This window comes from Pygoscelis adeliae, unplaced genomic scaffold (assembly GCF_000699105.1).
Source record: "Pygoscelis adeliae isolate BGI_AS28 unplaced genomic scaffold, ASM69910v1 Scaffold78, whole genome shotgun sequence".
Lineage (NCBI taxonomy): Eukaryota > Metazoa > Chordata > Aves > Sphenisciformes > Spheniscidae > Pygoscelis > Pygoscelis adeliae.
Genome location: NW_008825409.1, coordinates 201,820 through 224,578, shown reverse-complemented (window position 1 = coordinate 224,578; position 22,759 = coordinate 201,820). Strand labels below are relative to the sequence as shown.

Genomic DNA, 22,759 nt, shown 5'->3' with positions numbered 1-22,759 from the left:
GCTTTCTTAAAAATACACATTCACATACATGGAAGTCACAGAACAGAATATGCTGAAAGAGCTAATCCAAGTATCGCCTGACTTACTGTGGAAGGGAAAGCCTCTGAAAACATGTAAACATGACATTTGATATTACAGGTGAAACTCAAATTTTTTTAACAATGTAAATTTACTTTGTCTGCAGTGCTTTTATCATTATTAAAGTCAACAAGTCAACTAAAAAAAGGTAAAGTTTAATAAAAATATAACTGGTTTATATATCAACATGATTTCAGACAACTTTGACATTTTGTGACAGTTCAGATCCACTTAAAATACTTACCGTATGTAATCTCCTTTTTTTCTTCTTCATCTACAGCTCTAAAAAGATGTGTAACATCAATCTGTGACACACCCATGGCAGTCTTCAGAACATGAGCTAAATCCTCTTCTGTTATAGTTCCATTTTCTGACTGGTACAGCTATGAATCAAGACAGCAAGATAAATCATTGCAAAGCTGAATGCTAACTCCTATAAACAGCACCACACTAAGAAGATATGCAGAATTAAAATTTGGTATTGGAAATTTTTGTCACTCTTAGATTGATGTGATCTCCTGAGGATTTCTGATTAGTCTGGGTAAAAGATAGCATTGATTATTAGTTCGCCTGTGTACACTGAGAAAGTAAAGCTTGCTATATTCTGAAAAAACTATGTTTACGTGCCTAACCACTGGAATTTCAGTGATATTCAGAGACAAGACTGTTTAACCCGGCAGGCAGCTAACCACCACACAGCCATTTGGTCACTGCCCCCCCCGCCCCGCCCCAGTGGGAGGGGAGAGAGAATCACGTAAAATTAGTAAGATTTGTAGGTTGAGATGAAGACAATTTAAATAGGACAGAAAAGGAAGGGAAAATAATAACAACAATAACAATAATGATAAAAGACTATACAAAGCACGTGATGCACAACGCAATTGCTCACCACCCGCCAACTGATGCCCAGCCAGTCCCTGAGCAGCGGTCCCCCCCGGCCAGCTTTCCCCCAGTTTATGTGCTGAGCATGACGTCACATGGTATGGAATGTCCCTTTGGCCAGTTTGGGTCAGCTGTCCTGGCTGTGCCCCCTCCCAGCTTCTTGTGCACCTCCAGCCTTCTCAGTCGGTAGAGCGTGGGGAGCTGAAAAGTCCTTGGCTAGTGTAAGCATTACCTAGCAGCAACTAAAACATCAGTGTGTTAACATTGTTCCCATCCTAAATCCAAAACACAGCACTGTACCAGCTACTAGGAAGAAAGTTAACTCTATCCCAGCTGAAACCAGGACAAACACTAACATGTTTTGCAGATATGTAACTGAGAATACTTTTTAGTCCATTGAGCTACGTGTTCAAACTCCAAGAGAGTCCGTGGAATCAGGAGATGTATTTAGGTCAGCCTAAAGCAGATACCGTTTCCACTTGGTCAGATGTAAAACTCAAGATTCCTTTGACCAAAATCCAACTGATTCGACAGCCAGTTTGCATAAAACACCTACATCTAAATGGTGTTGTATTAATCAGGAGAATCCTACCCCATACAGTGATGGGCCTATAATTTTCTACAAATATTTATTCTACAAAATAATAATTTGCATATTATTAAGTCCTGAAGAAAATAGTTTCCTCACAGAAAGAGTTAGCTTTACTACTGACTGGAGATTGAGAACTAAAAATAATTGTTCATAGTCTCATTCTATCTTTGTATATGTACAGTGTTTTCCACTGAAAAAAGGACCCGAGTATTTCAAAACATCTGTAACAAATACAGCTTCATTAAACTTTCTAAAATAACTCAATTTGCCTGTGCAATGGAAATTGAGACAGAAGAGTTTTTGAAACAACCTTGTCTCATTTTCAAGCACGACAACAGTGCAAATATTGAACCATGTAAAAAATGCTATGTTGGAAACTTCCTTTTAGTTTTTCTACATCATTGAGAGGGTGGGAACTAAGATTGAACAAAACAGGCATAAGGATATATTTTTCACACAAGCAGAAGTTGCTATCACGAGACAGCACACCTCAGTGGAATAAAAAAAGTCAGTGAAATAAAAAAAAAAAGAAGTTCCGTGGAAGACAACATTCATGCTCAAATTGGGAATCTTGCCTTTTCCTCCCTAGCACCCAACCTGCACACTGTTTCACAAGGAGTAGGGGCAAGGACAAGACACTTGTTTAATAAAACCTGCTATATTTTCACAGGTGGCGAAGGCTCACAAGCATCATATTGGCAAGATTTACAACACCCTTTAGTTTCCTTAGCAATTAGGAAGGAAGGATGCGCAGCACTTACACAGGAGCGCTGCTCTTCGACTTGATTGCCATAATCCCCCCTTCTCTTTTAATTGCCCGCTGCTTTAGAACTCTGGTGGCTCAGTAACTCCTATTTTTCAAGTTCTTCAGCCATATACTAAACACTTGCACTTTGAGAACTTGTTCAGCATCATGAGATGTTGCACTTCATCCCTGAAAACAAATGACAAAGTGCTTTGCAAAAAGCAGCACATGGCAGAGGACAGCACCTCTTCAAAGGCACGCATTCATGAACTGGCTAGATCCTTCAATGACTCCCAATAAGCTGTGTGAATATCTTACTGCACATGAACCCAGGACAGGGGGGAAGAAAGGATTAAAAAAAAGGTTCTCTCTCCCTTTTTTCTAGAATACTGTGTGCAAAATTTCCTCAGCTCAAGACTTTTTTTAACCCTTCCAATCATCACTAGCAGGATAAAATGAGCCATACTTGCTTCCCCTTGCTGAGTGCTTCCTCTTCTTAATACATTGTGCTGGTTTTGGCTGGGGTAGAGTTAATTTTCTTCATAGTAGCCAGTATGGGGCTGTGTTTTGGGTTTGTGCTGGAAACAGTCCTAGTAACACAGTGATGTTTTCGTTACTGCTGAGCAGTGCTTGCACAGAGTCAAGGCCTTTTCTGCTTCTCACCCCACCTCACCAGCGAGTAGGCTGGGGGGGCACAAGGAGTTGGGAGGGGACACAGCCAGGACAGCTGACCCCAACTGACCGAAGGGATATTCCACACCATGGGACATCATGCTCAGTATATAAAGCTGGGGGAAGAAGGAGGAAGGGGGGGACGTTTGGAGTGATGGCGTTTGTCTTCCCACGTAACCGTTATGCGTGATGGAGCCCTGCTTTCCTGGAGATGGCTGAACATCTGCCTGCCCATGGGAAGGAGTGAATGAATTCCTTGGTTTGCTTGCGTGCACGGCTTTTGCTTTACCTATTAAACTGTCTTTATCTCAACCTACGAGTTTTCTCACTTTTACTCTTCAGATTCTCTCCCCCATCCCACTGCGGGGGGAGTGAGTGAGCGGCTGTGTGGGGCTTAGTTGCCGGCTGGGGTTAAACCACAACATACATGCACAGAACTTCTTTGCAGTTCTACACTTAACTTTATATTTTGCAATTAATCAGGGAACTCAAATTATATATTATGAGTTGAAGAATAGAGCAGATAGTGAAGAACAGAATTTTTTAAGAAACAGTTCTATTAACTTAAATTTAGGTGCTTCTAAAAAGAAAATAACTGCCCAATCTGAGCTTTTCTTCCTCTAAAATAGTAAAACTATGTTGCACATTATGCATCATGACAGCTAAATTTCACTGAAATACTGCCCAAAAGCCACGTTCAGTTTTATTTTAAGCTTGTTCATTTCAGTATGAAGACACAGAGCTGACCAAACAGCACCAGACCATTTCTCTATGCCATTGTATAGATCAAATGGAGTAAGGAAGGGCAGAGACCGTTCTGATTTTCCCTCAGAAGTAGCAGTAACAGGAGGTATTAGAGGCAGATTTCCCCCAATATTTGTAGGAACTAAATACTTTTGTTCCTTCCTCCTTTGTCAAATTTGTTTGATACTGGCCAAAGGGTAAGAATGATAGATGTGAACACTAAACATTTACAGGAGCCTCATTTCTTTAGCAAAACATAGTTAAGAGAATAACACAGGTATGCTGAAGAACCTGAAAACAACTACTCAGAAAATAAGGCTGCCATGTAGTACCATGCAATTGAATGTTCTCAACTCCATGCATTCACTAGTGAAGACAGCATCAAGAGTTAGCACTCTTCAGTTTCAGTAACACTAAAGACCATGTGAGTTCAAGGCAAAGGGAAAAGATGATGCAAGATACAGCAGAGTTTGCGTGTTGAAATAGCAATATTAAAGAATTAAAAAGTAGTAACTCAAGGTGTCAGACAAACCCACCAGAACAGCAAACATTAAGTATTGCTGCTGTCACTTTCCCAAAAAGCCTGCATTAACCATCTATGCTGATGCTACAACAATCCACTGAGGCTAGAACAAGATCAGGAGCACTTCTGGGAAGCATAAACTCTGGGCAGAGATTGCAGGACCAACAGAGAAACATGGTAAGACTAAGAGGGAAAAAAAATCTTATCAAGAAGATAAAGGGGGTAAAGAAAATAATCTCTATTAACATGCAGGAAAAGTTTTAAAATATTTTATTAACTTTAAAAATAAGATTTGATTGAAACATTATAAAAGTAGTAAGCACAACTCATTAGCCTTTAGTTTAGAGGAATCAATACAAAGGACTTCAGGTTTGAGACTCAAGGTGCTGAAAACAATTCTACCAGAGTTCCACAAAGAACAATTTCAAATTGCAAACTTCCATAATTTTACACAACTTAAACTTGTAGTGCATTCCCTCTGAACATGACCTCTTAATCTAACTTTCCATTAATGTTATTTTAAAATGTAATTAAGTATTAAAAGGGCATGTGAAACAAGCTTCTGTTAAGCCTAATGGCAGTATTAATAATTTCTAAAAATAAGTAAACTACATAGAGGAAGAAAATGCTGCTTACCTGAAATGCCAACTTAATTGTTTCCAGAGTTTTGGATGGCTTACAGACAACTGACAGAGCAATGACAAATTCCCGAACGTCAATTATGCCATCTTCATTCTGTGAAGGAAAACCTCACCTTGTAATACTGCAATTTGGCTGAGAACTTTCATAAATAACTAACAGTTGCTAAAGATGCAGAATATTCAGAAAGATCATTACATATGCCACTGCAAAAAAAGTCTCACTGAAATGGAATTACGTCAGATCAAAGCTCCGCAGGCCCTTTTCAGAATCTCAGTCAGAAGTCATAATTCAAAGATTCTTGGAAGACAGTGCTGCTACTGTCACCCTTCACTTGCATATTTAAGATTTTTATGTTAAACCATCTGAATTACTACACTGAAATTAAAATTGGAAAACCAGAGGGCAAGATAGCCTAATTTAAGACCTGAATACATGACATCTGCTCTTTGGTCTAAGAGAGAACACTGTGGACATATCCAGCTCCTGGTCCAAACAGCACCACATCCAGACAAAGATAATAGTCATTTCCCCGTTCTGAATGATTGCCAGAGGAATGAAAAACTGGCTCATTTGCCAAGTTCCTAGGTCCTTCAGGTTTCAGGCATCCTAGGAGAACAAGTGATTTATTTACTAGTAAGCGAAATATCAGCTAACAGGCATTGCATTCAGTTGCAACAAGCAGCAGCAGAGGTTGAGCCTGAACCCTTCTTTCTTCCTCTTCATGTTTTGCATCTAGAAAGAAAATCGGTTTTGTCCAACTGATGTTCCTTTTAACTTCTACCTGAATGAATGCTTTATTTAGTTGATGATAGGTGCTCTTACCTTGCTGAAAGGGAAATGCAGTAGGCAAATACTGTAGTGAAGTGCTCAAAAGCACTTAGCACTGGCCCAAATCAAACCTCAGTGAATGCAACTGGAACAGAATTAGGCTAAAACAGAGTTTACCAAAAGTAGTACAATTTTCAAACATGATTTTGTTTCTTACCTCATCAAAAAGTGCAAACATACTTTCTAATGTGTGAGAAACTGGAAATTCCAAGTATGCTGAAAATTCTTTAAGATCAACCTTCTCATTTTTCATTTTCATGGCATTCGCAGCATATTTATCGAGATCATCTTCAAGTGTTTCTGGCTTCAGCCTAGAAAGCATATTATTTTTGCACATTTTAAAAATAAACCCAGTTTTAACAATACAAATTTCAATATACCAAATGAAGCAATGGATGATAATCGTCTAAAACATTACAAAATCTGGAATCAGAATTACTAAGCAACTTTATTATAAAATAATGTATTCCTGTAATTTTTAGGGTCCCATTAGTTCTTGAACTGTTTTAGAAATTACTGCAAGGGCTTAGGAACCCTGGTCATAAACTTGTGTCCTTTATTCTACCGTGATTATAAACCATATGGTAAGCAGTTCAACACGAATAAGAAACACGGTCTAGAACTAGCTAATAAATACCAGGCATAGAGAACTAGGTGGGATTTAGGTCACCTGAATATGGCTGTATTGTGGGACAGTAACATAAACCAATTACGTTTCCAAATTTACTAATGTCACTGAACAGGGAAGACGTGATGCATCTTGCCTAAAAGAAATCAGGGATTACATAATAGCGATTATACTGTTAATCCTGTTTGTCAGTCTTCATTTTTCACATTTAGTCTGGAGTTGGACACCGTTACGAGGTGACCCAAACGGAGTTATAGCAGTTAATACAGCTACAGAAATTCCCTCAGTCCTTCTGATTGCAAAACCAGATTTTGACTGATGAATGAACAGCCTTATATTTATGCAGATATGTACTGCATCGTTGTTGGTTTTTTTGTTGGTTTTGGTTTTTTTGCGCTAAGTCAAGCTTTCTGTTTTTGCTTCGTGAAAAAAAGTCTTGCTATAAATGTAATAAATGGTGCTGCAAGTATGGGAGGAAAAGCAAATTCCCTCCCTAATACAACATCAACCAAATCTTGATCAGCAGGTTTCCTCTGAACTGATTTAGGGTAATGTGGGTATCCCAACTTTCCAGTCTGAAGATAAAAGAAGTCAATAAAGTCTACTACAATATTCTTCTGCAGTTGTCTGTTTTGCTGTTTGCTGCTGCAGACAAGGAAAAGCAGTTATTTACAGAACTCACAAGCTCACACCAGAATTGTTCCCAGACTGCAGCTGGGACTCCTCAGCAGCTTCCGCTCAGTGACAAGAATGAATAAAATACTTAATACCAGCATTCTCAGAAGCTTCTGAAAAACGATAAGAGCATTTCTGATAGGAAGATTATCTGATATGTCAGCTCCAGACCTTGATCGCTTGCTGAAGTGACCCTTCCTAAAAATTACTGCTTTAAAGTAAAAACACAATTACTATGCTGTCTGCCATTACCTAGACTGACTTACCAAAAATGTACTAACTAAACAACACCAAGCCCTGTATTTCGGAATTGTAAGACCTGAACATGCAAGAATTCTTCCAGAGACCCATGGCCCCTACAGAACATTCATATGTTCTCCATCCTGACATTAAAGCACCTATCTTAAGTTTTGGTCCTAGACAGTATAAAGAGCAGCAAAACACTCCTCTGCAAACATTCATTTTCCATGATCAAGTAGAAAAGTAGCAGGAACAAAGGAATCCATGGAGGATTTGAGATGCACACAGAATTCGGCTTCTCACATGCAGGATTACATATAAGAAGTGTTCACAGATAATACATCCCCACTGTAGTAGCCGAAATGGATTTTAACTGTAGGATGAGGACAGCTGGCATCCGAATCCTCCCTTGAGATAAGCCACCACTGACACAGAATACGCAGTCTAACATCTGTCTCTAAATCAGAGAGATTTGATTTGCAATGAATTGACTCAAAATTCACCTTCTAGAGCTGAGGGAGTACTCGTTTGGTGAGTACTATTCGAGGCTTGTGAGATCTCCTCTTCACCAGTCAGTTAAGTCTGAAAAGCTAAAAAAGTTTGAAGGCAAAACCTTGTACAGAAAGTAGCACGACTTACGATGAATCTCACAGACATCTTGTGGTTTGGCTTTTGTAAATATAGAAAGGGATGTGAGCCAGTCTCAAAAAGAGTATGCGGATCAGTGAGGCAAACTTATTGCTTCAGCTTAAGTACAACTGTGTTGTACTTCTGGTAATCCAAGGTGGGCTCACTTCCCTCTAGCCCTTTCAGAATCAGAAAGTAATTGATGCATGGATGACCATGACCTACTATGCTGAAGTCTTTTGAAACCAAGTGTTCCAAATCCCATAATAGGTTCTGAACCAATATGAAATGGTTTGAAGTCTCAATTCCTTTAGAATTGTTACTTTTATCCCAAAGGAGGCTATAAAAGCTAGAAAGCCAACAGTGGATGTCTTTGCTCATGAAATCATGCTTGTTTGCCTAATGGCTTCCATACAGGATCTAGGCTTTACGATACATAACATTATTTGCTGTTGTTCAGCTTCGTTTTTTAGGCCAGTGTGCGCTAAAGAGAACAAAAAGTCATTCCTGAGTCCCTGAAGATGGAAAGGACATTTTTCAAGATTAACAGCTCTGAACATTAAATCCTTCACAGCAGACTTCACAAGGAAAACCAGATCCCTGAAGGTAGGATATTTTCAGAACAATTACCACTATTTTTAGCAAGTGAGATGTCTTACCTCCTTAAAGCTAGTTTTAGCTGCATTTGACTATTTGAAAACAAACTCCTTTCTTGCATGCTGGGAACCTGCCAAAAACCTTCTAGTGTCTCACAGAGCTGGAAGTTGCATAAGAACAGCTGGATCTTGTAGCTAGCTACTGTAAACTGCAAGCTCACAGAAACATGCCCTAAGCCAGAAAAGCACAATGCATTCAGTTTTATGTCTGCTGATGTACTTCCGTGCAACTTCTTGTCATAATGGAGAAAGGATACTGAACAGCTGCAAAACTGACCTTCCGAATACTTTGGCACACCCTGCCTTGATCCACAAGGCAGGGGCTATCACGGTTGGTATTTGCTATGTTAAGCCTGATCCATGATCACCTCCTGTAATGGACAGTATTGCTTTTATCATGAATGCAGATGGACAACATCCTCCAGAGGTTTTTTCTTGTTACGGATGATGTCTGAACACTCTGAAGTCACGGCACTGTTAGTTAGCTGTGAGGGGTTATTACTTTGGGGATGCAAAACTCTACCCACAGTCTGGACTACCATTTCAGGCACATGTGGACAGCAGAAGTTTGCACTGTAGTCTGGATGGTAAAGGCTGCTGAACAAGAATAGACGGGCACCAGGCCTTTGAGGTAATTGTCTCCTCCTTGCAGATCTTACGAGCCTATAGGGGCACCGCCTAGTAGGATCCTTGTGGCCAACTGGATGAGATAATACTGGAGAGTAGTGGTCAAAACGGAACTGCTGTTTAATTCAGGTCATTCTTACCAAAATACTGTGGCTTTTAAGAGGCAGCAGAATTGATTCAACACATGTAGGCTTACTAACATTGAGTTTCACCAGGGCCAGGGAGCGTGTAAGGAGGTAAACCCTGCAGGCTTGCTAAGGTTGTAGAACAGTTTTCCAGGGCAGACATCACTAGTACCCATCACATGGGTATGTATGTTTCAGTGAAAAGTACAAAGAACCTCAGAGTCTAGGTACTAAATGCATACACCAGATCAAGAACCTGCCAAAACAAAGGGTCTTGTGCCACACATATACCAAGAATAAAATGCACATTTACCATGACACCATGTTATGTTCTTGCTGTACTTTCTATACTTATTACTTTCTGATGCACAAAGCGGAAGCCAACTACCATACTGGAAAAGAAGATGTGCCATCTTGTACAAGTATCAGTGCTACCTAGCCTTCAAAAAAAATTAGAAAAAATAGACGAAAATCTTAATTTTTAAAGAATATTTGCCAAAAAAACTTCAAATGAGTAAGTAAAATCAGGAAGTAGAAAACAGTCACTAAAACAGAAGGATGTGAGACACATCCACCCTTGCTAGATGTTCCAAATCATACCTGGGGTTTTGAAAGTGAAAGATTTGGGAAAAAACAACCAGGAAGCAATAAAGTAAATAATGCAATAGCAGAGTACTGAATGTTAAAAATTGAAAGGTAGGCAGAAAGCAAGAGAAAAAGAGATCAGTTAAAAAAAAAAAAAAATCAAGCACAGGATAAGCAAACAGATGATCCTTAATCTGGCTAGAAGTTTGATGAGGCTCCCCCCCCCACCCCCCCCCCCCCCCAAAAAAAAAAAAAAAAAGATGCAAAAGGCCTGGACAACTAGAATTACTTGAGCAAAATTTCAGGTTATGTCAAGACCTGACTTTATAAGACTGATCTAACAGCAAGCAGAGCACAGTCACTAAAAAATTTCAACTTTGGATTGCAATATGTGCTACATCTGGCTTTTTTTAAAGAGGAGAGATATCTCTAATTTTCAGAAAATAAAACAATTAAAACTGAGAATAATCACAACTAAAAAAAATTAGAAAATCATTTGACTGAAAACTGGGAATTCTCTAAGGAGCTACTGATGGCCTAAAAGCCACAGTTCCATAAGAAAGGGGAACAACAATTAAGGCTAGAAGGTCCTTCTAGTTCATGGACAAAGTGAATGCAGGAATTAGAATGAAGAGAAGTTTGAGACAATAGAAACAAATCAATTCAAATCAGAACTTAAGGATCTCTTTGCAGGCAACTACCCTAAAGCAGCTCATACAAAAGTATCTCAAAAAGATGGAGATAAGACTTAATTATACTTTATTAATACTTTCTGAAGGAGAATATATCTGGAAAGGTGTTTAATAAGGCACAAAATCCAAACAAGCTTCAGTGTCTAGAACATGGTAATAGATCCAGTCAAAGTACAGACAGAGAATCACTTTAAACAGTGGGGTAATTAATCGTGGAATAAATCATCAAACGAAGCAGAGGATTTACAATGTAGGAAACCTACAATAAAGAGTGCATATAGCTTAGTAATCAGCTCATTGGTCAGACATAGATTATCAGGCTCAACAGAAGCATAACTGCTTGAGGACTAACGAATGCAGAATTTGAGAAGATGGAACTATGATCAATTGATCTCATTGATACAGCAGTCATTTTACCACAGAGTTCAGTACGAGGCGGCTGAGTTTCAGCCAGCTGTGACCCGGCAGCTGTATAGCTGTGTTAACAAAGCCCAAGCTCTTCATTAGATGAAGCATAAGAACTCACTGCTGTGGCTGCATGGCTTCTGGATTGGATCTCATCCAGCTGAGCACAGACTAAGCAAATTTTACAGACAATGTTAATGAATCCTGTAGATACATAACGTGAACAGAAATAACTGTCCAGTGTAGCAAACTGAGGTATAACTTGATTTCAGAGAATCTAAACCAAAAACAAGTCTGGATTTGCCTTACTATAAAAATCTTGCATTTAAAACTGGATGCTACCTTGAAGGTATGTTATTGCTCAAAAACAAGTATTAAGACTGGATGCAAAATCCATTGGATAAAATTTACTGTTCCAGTTATTTAGGGATGTGACCGGATGATCTTAATGCCTCCCTGGCCTCAAAACCTTTGAATAAACAGCAAAATGACTGCATCACCATCAAACGTGCATTAGAGATGAAGTCATATTACAATCTTCATCCAATTGTGCCAGAAAAATACCATCGTAATAGTGTTCTTACTGGCACATATCCAAATCAAGACAGGATAATATTTCACCAATGTACAATTACTCAAACCAGACGGAGAACTTTTGGGTTGTGGGAAACCTCACTCACAAATGCATGTAATTGTTTCAGAGGCCAAAACAAAAACCCAGAAAAGCATAATTTGAAAGAACAGCTTTAAATTGAGCAGACAGAAGCCAGACAATTTAACAAGAGGATTAAACTGAATCCCGGGATTATCAACTGCATAATAACAGATATGAGTGGGTTTTTGGGGTTGGTTTTTTTTTTTTTTTTTCTTTTTTTTCTTAGTACTGTAAATGCAGAGCCTTTGGAACAAAGCAAGAATCTTTGTTTCCCCTTAGAAGTCTTTCCTATCCTACTGGAAGTCTTTTCAGGTGGAGGTCCTGACAATGAATTAATATATGCTTGTCATCTGAATGCATAATGTATGCTGTCCTACATTCCTTATTCTCCAATAGATCTTTCTCTTCTTTTTTTTCATTTATGTACACAAGCTGGAAGATGAAGGAAAAATTAATCAAAGGAAATAAAATACAGAATGGAAACAGGAAACTATGCTCTATACTTTCAGGTGAGGAGACAAAAAATGGAAAAGGGTGTTTGTATATTAAAGCAATTAATAGGATGAGGCTGTAAATTTAGTTTGTGGTTGTTCAATACGGTGAGAGGCGAAGCAGGAGAAAAATTGGAAAAGAGCAGCAACAAGCTCTACTATTTGGTTTATGTGAATTTTTTCCACTGTTTCCTTAAGCTTTTCTAAAAGGTAAAGCCAGAGGGAACTGAAGCTATTGGAAGAGAGAAGAGCCACACTGTATATACTAAGCTACAGTTTCATTAGAAAGTCCATCTAGCAGTAACCTACTCAAAAGATCAACCACTACTTTGTGCTTCTTGGGAAAGGGTGACCCCTCTGCCCTCACTATTATAACATTAATCCAGTCACAAGACTGCTATGGCAGCACTGTTCTCCCTTCATAGATGTCACAGGAAAGGGCAATTGACTCTTAACTGTATCAAATATTAGGAATCCGACAGTATTCCTGACCCTCTTCAGGAGGTGTCTTCTAGTTTTGTTCAGGAATGAACACTTCAGACACACTCTGCTCACTTGTCAGACTGAAAATATGAATTTTACAACCTACTCTACTCATTAGGGTCTAGGGGTGCTGCTTGCAAACGGAGAATTGGTATTAGTTTAATTTTATATTAGTGTTTCCCCGAATGTATTATGACAACATTACACACATTCATAAATGCAATATTGTTATATGAAGGTAGAAGTATATAAACATAGATATATAATGAAGATGCACCTTACATATAAATATTGTATATGCTCACCCAAGGCTTCTCACAAGCTTTGCAAATTCTAAAAGACACGTGTTTGAAGGCAGACGAAGTTGTCCTTCAGCCAAAGCCAGCTGACAGTCTTCAAATGTATAGTCTGTCACTGGAACTCCCAATGCCCTTGAATAAACCAAAGAAATACAGTAAGCAAGATAATCTAAGAAAACTGAGCAGAATCACTTTCTTTTATAGCAAGAAATCCTGTAACAATTATGCTCTCTATTCTGAAGAACTATAAAGAAGAGCCCATAAAAGAAAGTTCACATACAAAGAATGAAATATGGTACTCCACCCGTTGCAGAACATCTATTTTGACTTTACAAGTATATGAAAATATAAAGAACACAAGGGGAAAAAGTAGGCAGTGCATAGACTTTCAAATTCCTTAATATTTTCATAGAAGTGAATAACAAGGATTTCAAAATTATTAAACTAGAACAAAATTACCTATTTATTAATAATTATGTTAAATATTTATATTATTATTACACTAACATATTAATAAATCAATAATCACCTGAGCAGAACAACTATTACCTTCAGGTAATATTAAAGTTATACAACAGGCAATGTTTATAAAGAATGGCTAGAACATAAAGTATAAAAGCAAGTAGAGTTAAAACTCCAAGCAAACACAAGTTATTTTTAAGTGTATGACATAAGAAAGGTAGAAGAAAAAATACTCCCAAGTTTTTATATGCCAAACAATTAAGTACTCATTTTTGCTTTACTTCTAACTTGATGCGCTGTAGTAATAGCAGCACCAAAAGATAACTTCAAGGAAATCCCGATATTGTAGTTGCACTGCGTTGCTGTGCCAAAGTTGAGAGAAAGACACTTCGGTTTGGAAGAGGCCTTTAAGAATTCAGTGGACAAACATGAGACACAATTTAGAAAGCGAACACTGCTCCATATGAGTTACTCATCTGCCATGTTTTCCGTTATACTTGATTTTACTTATATTAGTACGGAACGTTATCTCCTTTGCGCAGCCTTTTCTAGTTTGATGAAATCTTCACAAAATTTTTTTCTTGACTTATCTTCATTCTTTTCATCTATAGGTTTTTCTACCTCACTATTAACCACCTTTTTCATCCGTGAAGTTAATACACAGTAACGGCAAGATTGATACAAAACCCCGAGGCATGCCACAGTCATTCAGTCTTTGATGAAAACTCTGCATTCCATTCTATGCTTTATTATAGACAGTTTGATCTGCAACGGCAATTACCTCTCATGCAATAACCACTTAATTTCTGTTAAGTAGCCTCTTCCCCAGAATCTCGTTACAAGGCCTTTGAATGCCAAGATAAGTAATAGAAGCCAGTTCTCTTTTACCTACCAATTAATTGTCAAACTTCAGGAATTCTAATACCTTAGTAAGACACGCACTTAACATTAAAGCTACTGATCAGGGTTTCTCTCTTCTCTCTAAGGCTGAGAAAGTCAAATATTCAGGAAGAATACCTCACTAATAGATATTTGAGCTCAAAAGTACCAAATATGTTAAAAAAATAGGTATTATTTATAAGCTACTTATGAATAAAACAAGGACATACAGGGTAGTGATTTTGGATGAACAGCCTCCCCCTTGCAAGAAGAAACCACAAACAGGAAGGAACAAAAGGAAAAAGCCAACGAAACAAAAAAAGATACGGGTACATAGAAAAGGCATCTTAAAATCCTGCAGACTGTTGAAGGCTAGATTGCCTCATATGGATGATCCCAAACAATTAAATTCCGTTCCTTCAAAATTTCACTTCTTGATCTGTTCCTGTTTCATCACTCTGCTCCTCCTGTGATGTGTGTCCTAGTAGTATTTGCAAATCAGTAAACCACCTTAACGGAATGGACAAGAGGTTTTGTGATACGATATTTCCTTCCATAGACTTATGGTTAACATAGTAATGAATGTTGTGTAAAATCCAGATGAAGAACTCCCCCATGCTGTGGGGATTTAAATCCATTTCCAAGTTCCACCTGACTTAGAGATCAGGTATTGCAGGTCTTGTCAATACTTATATGGTATTCAATATAGCGTTGTATTATACAACATGAAATCATTGGTTATTATACAACACAAAATCAATTTTCCTTGGAAGAAGAAAAAAGGAGTGGACGAAAGGACAGTCTATCCTATCCCCTTCTTTTGTACTGTGTGCACACTATATCATCCTTATAAACTTCCCTGTCAACTGTTAGGGAAACAGCTGAACTCCTAGGGCAGCAAGGACACAGTATAAGCAGTACTACCCAGAGTGGCTTACATAAAAGAATGTGGTAATAACTAAAGATCTTGTCCAGCCAGGCAAATCACACCGGATTTCATCAGCTCTTAAGGCAACAGTAGGTATAGCACACAACAGAAATACAGGAACTTACGAGTGATCAGCTGAAGCACAAGGCAGCTACACAGAAAAGGGGAAGCTGGTTAAAAATAAGTTAAAAGAAGAAACTGAAAGGCCGAAGTGTTCATTTGTCGTAAAAAATGACACACCATATTAGGGAATCAGAAGTGACAAGACACTTAAAGATTCTGAAAGGACAAAAACAAATCCAGTATGACTCAGCAACTGATTAACGGTGGCAATTAGAATGAAAATACTTTTTTAAAAAAAACAACCAAAACATGTTCTCTCAAGGAAAACAGAGAAGACAGACAAGTTAAAACATAACCATAAGGTGGCATGTCAAAGCAAGAAACAATAACTTGGTAAAACTAAAAGCTAGAAGCTTTTCAAACACATCAAAAGAAAGATGACTAAGAAAGATCAGGCCACTCAACCTGGGGGGAGGGTAGAAGCCTGACTGACTGCCATCCCAGAACCAATGCCACATTTAAAGAACTTCTCCTAAATAATGGTCTCCAAACATGTTGAAGGAGCCTAGCCAAAGAGGAATAATAATAATAATAATAAAAAAAACACCAAACAAAACCAACAACAAACAACCAACCAAAACCAAACTTATGATACAGAACAAATTCCAAATAAAAGCAGGGATCATCTCAGACTCAGCCAAACCATAAAGGGAAATTACAGCCTGCATCTTTTTATAGCTGTGTGCACCCCTTACAGAAGGAGCAGTATTTGGGCCAGACTTACAGTGCTATCAGTACAGGAGAATTCCCACTACAATTAATGCCTGCATGTATGCCCAGTGTCAACACATACACAAAACAGGATTGAGAAGGATAAAAGCATCTTCTCTTGCTCACCTGTTGGCAGTTCTCCAGCCTTTGGACTTCCAAAAAAAGCAAAAGGAACTGAAACAGTGTATTTATATATACATCCACACTTTCAGAATTACAAAGATCAGAAGTAAAGAAGGGGAAGAAACAACTTTTGCTCACAGTAAAGTTCAGTCATAAGATCAACCAAGGCCAGACAAATTGGAGTTCAAGCGGCTCTTGAGTTCAGAAGATAAGTTACAAGCTGTATAGGGCTAGCAGTTTAACACAAAAGGACCTTGATTTCAGCTCAGAATGTTGAAGAAACTGAAGCTAGGGAACATAAAGTTCATTATTTGTGCTAAGACTTGTGAATTTTTCAATTTCTTGGAATAAAGACTGGCATACTAGAGTTCACTGTAAAGCCTGGGTGCAACTGCAACTCACAGGATTTTCTGCAGAACCAGTTACCAAATTATTCCAGCTTATCTCCAGGGCAATCTTTCTCTACTTCAATTCAACTGCTAGGAAAAACAAAGATCATTTCAATTTGAGATGCAAATTACAAGTGCAACCCAATGTTTTTAATAAACTAGGAATATAACAGCTTTTCCCATATCTTAATTTGAAAGCATTTTTTTTTCTTCCTCTTTTCTTCATACTACCTCTGCTTTCACAGTCAGTTAACTGGAGCCTGGCCTTTTTAACGTTCAGCAATTTTATATGGCCAGACGTGCATGTCTGGATTGACATACCTTGAGACTTTTTCCCTCCCTACCTTCCCTGAAATGCTGGCTATTTACCTTTCATGATATCACTCTGCACGAAATACCAAAGTCAGTAAGTAACATCAAAAAAATAAAAACAAACCAAAACCAAACCAAAGCCCAAAAGTCTTCCTGCCAACCCAATCTGTTACACACAACAGTTGTACTTGTTACATCCTGACTTCTCGCACCAAACAGCTCCCTATGTCTAACACTTGTGCAGTCATAATATAAAAATAAATTATCAACTTTCTCATTTTCTGCATACCAATCCACTACGCATGCAGAATTCCGAACGTAAAACAGAATGTGACTGCTGTAATATTATGCAAAGTGACAGAAAATAGTACAGGCAATATTGTGACATTCTGAATCTACGCTTCAACAAAAACATTTTCAAAATGTTTTACATTGTTAATAAGCAGAACTGTGAACTAATCTAGAAAATATTCCACAGGCTGCTCAAAAAAACCCTTTAAATCAGCTATAATCTTTATAGGGTGCTGAAAACATTAAAAGGATATCAAATTTGGTATTTTACTTCACTATCAGATGTTTAGGAAAAAGACATACAAAACATGGTGGACAAATAACCCCAGCTTCTAGTAGTCATCTGTATAGGTACTTCCTGAACCAGAGACTATTTGTACCACTGTGTTTTAGAATCATTGATGGATCAAATTTTTTACAGTATATCTCAGCTCTGATGAATTAATTTTATGCATCTGGTAGTAAATGCCACAATTTTGTGCATGTTTTAAAGAGTATTTCCATTTACTTTCAGCTGATGTAATGTTGAGTGCTTTCCATTTCTTCTGCTATGAAAAGTAACAGACTTTCCTTACCATGCATTTCTAGAACACTCATGATTTTACTGACCTTCAAAGCAACCCTCCACTTTTTTTTTTTTCCTTCTTTTTTTCCTTTTTCTTTCTTTCTTTCCCAAGCTGAAGAGCTTTCACCTTTTTACTTTTGGAAGGCCGGGGTAGGTAGCATCTTTTTTCTCCCTGGACTACTCCTACTTTCTTGGACATTCTCCAAGTAAACAAAGGTCCAGTCATAACAATCTGGAGTTCACATCAAGAATATAATATCTCAAGATGGTTTAATTTTTAGACAGAAAAAGAAGCTGCTAACAGCTGCATTTATCCCTTGTATTAAGAAAATGGGTCCTGCAATTGTTGGTCTTGTAGGCCTGTACATCACCAATCTTCAAGGGGTGAAAAATGCGCTGTCAGCATTCAAAAATCTAGTTTAAACGAGATTGTTGCAAAATATTACTTAACTTTAAAAAAATGTGTTTCTTCCTTGAGAAAATAAACTTAGCAAGAAGCTGCATAGAGTTAACTCTGTTCAGTAACTACATTTGCCTAATTGCCACACTTACAGCAGGCCCAGAAATAAAGAGTGCACAATGTAGTTCTCATCTCCATTTTTCTATATGGCCTGAAACCTAAACAAATGGATGGTTGTTAATGCCAGCACTTCAGTAATTCCACTTACACTGATCCTCATGCCTTTGATGGTATAAAAATGACAAAAAGTCTTGAATTTCAAAGTTGAGTGCTGAGCATCCAACCAGTGCTTCTACAGAATCACATATAAAACTTCGGACAACATAGGCACAGAGCACAGTGGTTTTTCCAAAGTTAGATTTAATTGACCACTGAAATATAACAAATAGCCATGAGATAGACCAGTAAGCTACTGTAAACCCACATCCTCAAGGCTATTCTTCAGCAACTAGCATTACTGTATCATGTACAGTGGCAGAGATCACATTCTGATACTGTCAAAGCCTGCAAGAAAAAAAAAAAATCTGATTTTGACTATGCAGAAAATGACAAAGGGTGAAATGGACGCAGAAGACTATCTGTAATATCTTTTGCCTTCACCAGCATGCTGGAAAAAAGGATTCTTTCTCAAAAGTGTAATCCTCATATGTCAAGCTGATAAGAGTTACTGCTTTAACAGCATGACATGCTCCAACAAGAGGAAAGTGATCCCGGCAAGGACTTGACAGAGAAAACATGAGGAAGACAGATGTTTTCAAGTTCCATGTTTAACACTCTGCACTTTAATTGATTTGAGCATCTACTGTAAATATAAAAACGTGTCTTTAAATGTTTGTTTAAGTGGAGAAGAAAAACAAAGTTATCGGAAAAATGCAAACCAGACTATGACATTTTGGTATTTCTACAGGAAGTCTGCCCTTCTGGGCTCCCCACAAAAGAAACTTCAAAACTCCTGGCTAGCATCATGTATGTAGTTATAATGCTGAGTTCTAACACCAGAAAGATCAGAAAAATGAAATGCTCAAATCAGGAATGCTGACAGAACTTCAGTTCTGAAGTGCTTACAGTTTTGAAAAACAAAGGGGCAAAGGTGTCCAGTTTCCATCAGGTTTCAGCCTAAACATCTGTCATATGCATAAAAAAAAAATTAAGAAAGTTGCAGTATTTTAACTTGCATTTTTTTCCAAATTGTACCATTTAAACCATATCCTTCCCTATTTTAAAGTGCTAGGTACGTGCAACTAACTAGAAGGTGAGCTACTGACATACTCCTTTTAAATATATTTGAGCCCTAATTGCTAGTAAGGTAACAAACTAACAGATTTTGTTTTGCAAAGTGGGAGTGGAAGAGTTACCTACTTTTTCTTTAAAGCAGTATTTCTATACTCTAAACAGTACTTTGATTACTTTACAACTATCAGATGTCTTCCAGAATAAAAGTGCTAATGAAAATTCGGTGTTCAAGAATCTATTCAACAGGCAAAAGGCTACAATGCCACAATGAAAAGGGACAACTAGTAATTTTTTCAGAGAAAATAAATCCCAAACGAAAAAAAACCACACAAAACAAACAAACTTTAAATGGGTATCAGTAAATTAGAAACTACGATGCAGAAAAAAACAATATGGAAAGGTAAAAACAGAGGAAAACTTATTACCAGCTGAGGATAGTAAAATTGCCAAGAGGCAAAAACAGCTGTCATATCATAGATACTTTACATGAGGAAACAATTAAGATGACATATGAATAAAATGAAGTACTTTCCAATGCTTTAACAATGGTAGAGATGTTTCCTTTATCACTAAGAAATTTTTAGAAATAAATACTTGTGATGGCAAGGTCAGATGATTTGCTCCTAATAATTCTAGAAGAGCTGGGATTGAAGCCTCAAGTCTACGCACTGACTATTTGACAACGCTACTGTAGTTCCAGCAAATCATGAGTTAATACTTTGAAGATATAAAAAAGAATTTTAAAAATGTAACAACATAGGCCAGAAAGCTTGACACTCAACTAGAAAATATATAAAGAGTAAGTGCTGAAATTAATAAATTAACAGATCAAAATAATCCACGTTGACTACCATCAACGTAAGGTGATAACAGCTCACGCACATAAAGACCAAAATGACAATTTTGCAATTGTAAGTAATACTTACAAAAATGAGCTAATATAATATGTATCTACATGGCATGACTTACTAGCATGGCGGTATCAGAACTGTACTAGAGCATTAAGGAACACACAAAGTGAATTAAAACTCAAGATATCACCAAATCCTATTTATTTATTTTAAAGAGAGAACCTGCACAGACTGTTGCCGTATTTAAAAGCACTCAACATTTTCAGTGATTTGAAAGTGACTCTAAACACACTTCCTGACAGCATGTTGTGGATGAGATGGGTATTGACTAAACAGAGTAGCAGTCAGAACAAGGCCAGAAAGACCAAAGAAGACAGACTCACTCAAACAAAATAGGTTGTATGAGAAAATCAAATGCAAAGCATATTGATAGGGAATAAGTAGGGGTCCATGCTTTAGAACAGTAGATTAATCTAATCTGCATGTGCCTTTTGTGCAGAATAAGAAAATGATCCAAAGGAAGACAAGCATGAAGTCACTGTTCAGCAGCAGTGGCTATCCTGCCTGAGTAATTCCAGTTCTGATTACAGAGATAACCCCCAAAACAGAAGAAACGGTGAGCTGAGTGGCTGTAACAAGACTGCACATGATTCTAGTTTTTGGCCCAATGCTATTGAATAAATATCTGTCAATGAGAAAAAAAAGCTTGAAGATCACAGACATTAAAATACTGGTAATTGCATAGGTGAGATTAAGAATCCCTTTTAGAAAGAAACTCTGGATTTTTACAGATGCTGTAAAGCAATCAAGCGCTAAGGCTTGGATCTTGCTCATCCTCCTGATGAGGAGGACTGCAACGAAAAATATCACTACAAGTTAGCATTGCAGGAAGCAAATAGCCACAGGCTCAACTGAAAGGTCTGTAGAAGTTGTGAGCCTTATTCATTTTCTACCACGACAGAGTGTCCTTTAAAAAATGGAAATGTATCACCTGGATTCTCGTGGTATTTGGTGACAGATCAGTGCACAAATACTGAAACACCATCAATCAAGAAGAGATCAGCTCATATTACATTTGAATTAAGTAAAACATAAGCTAGGTTTAATTTAGAAGAAAAGTCTGTGAAATGAGGTTCTAAAAAGCAGCAGGAAGGGTGCTTGCAGAACAGTAATCCGGACTGAGTAACTTCTGGTCACAACGTTCACGTCAGTGAGATAATCATCCCCAATATGGTCCAGGAAAAGCAAACCAGTGTGTTCGTACTCAAATGGACGGTATATGGCAGCAGCAAAGATGAATGATGCAAGTGGTGGGTTAACACTTGAATACATCTTCAAAAGTATACAATACTTGTCATCTCAGATGAAAAGGAATACAATAAAGACACGTAGAGGACTACAGCAGTTAAAAAATGGCATTTCCTTTGTTATTGGTACGGCTGCCTGAGGGAACCTGAAGCACGGGAGAACAGTTATGCTTGAAGTCCCTGGCCTGAAACAGAGAGCCAAAAGGCCAGGCTCACTTTGGGTTTCACTATTTGGGCAAGTAAATTCATCTGTCTTGCAAGAAATTAATGTCCTAAGGAAGCAAACCTCTGAATGACAGCATCTCCTTTATCAAATATTCAATTTATATATAAGTGAACAGGAACTATCTAGAGACTCCCATCACTCGCATCTGTGGCTGCCCACAGAAAATCTAAACAAATAAGGCTAAACCAAAAATTCTTCATAGAGTCAACAAGTAGAAGCAGCATAAGAATCAGACATCCTGTCACGTGCTTTGTTCAACACTTAACAGAAGCTGTTCACAAGACAAGATTATGATGAAGGCAAACAGATTTCAGGAGTGGAAAGCGTATCTATTGTTGCACTCAGGAAGTTCTATCAATTCCCCTTGAAATTAGGGGCAAGACAAGGTTTTTTGCCGCAATACTGGTTCTAGACTCACAAATGCATTACTATCTGGGACTGCCACCTCTGCTGCTGCAAAATATCCAGTAGTATTAGACTCTTCTTCCAGAAAAATATGATGGGGAGGAAGGGGAAAGCAGACATCTAAACAGATCCTGACGTGACCTCTTGACATCAAAACAGTACACTGTCACTGATTCAATCTTCAAGAAAAGGAGACAAATCTAGTAATACTGTCCTTTATTCACCCATGCAGGGTACAATGCTAGCACCAAATAGCGTCTGAGGTGCTAGAGTTGCAACTGCTACAGCTCCAGAACAGACTGACTACATCTGAGCTGGTATCTCCTACACCAAAAGCCACATGAATGAACTGGGAGAGTCTGGAGAACTGCCACTAGAAGTAAGCATCTCAAAGTGGCCAGAAGTAAATAAATTTTGGTTATGTTGATGTTATTTTAACTGGTCTACAGTAATCCACAGTATCCAGGAGTCAGCATTCTTGTTTATTCCCATCTGCATTTTAACTTCAGAACTTTGATATCCACATTTATTTTCCTTTCACATCAACACAGCATCTGCAGCCCCTTCTCCATCTCAAAGCAAGCCATATTTGCTATCCCC

At 37.9% G+C, this 22,759-nt stretch overlaps 1 protein-coding gene across 1 annotated transcript in view; it reads right to left on the bottom strand.

Annotated features, from left to right (window-relative positions):
* The window catches only part of LPCAT1 (lysophosphatidylcholine acyltransferase 1), a 57,126-nt gene that overhangs the window by 6,000 nt on the left and 28,367 nt on the right, over positions 1 to 22,759 (bottom strand). The window contains exons 9-12 of the mRNA XM_009330434.1: positions 12,901 to 13,026; positions 5,864 to 6,017; positions 4,873 to 4,971; positions 323 to 461 (exon numbers count right to left, since the gene is read on the bottom strand). Of these exons, the coding sequence (XP_009328709.1) occupies positions 323 to 461; positions 4,873 to 4,971; positions 5,864 to 6,017; positions 12,901 to 13,026 (518 nt within the window). The remainder of the gene's footprint in view (positions 1 to 322; positions 462 to 4,872; positions 4,972 to 5,863; positions 6,018 to 12,900; positions 13,027 to 22,759) is intronic.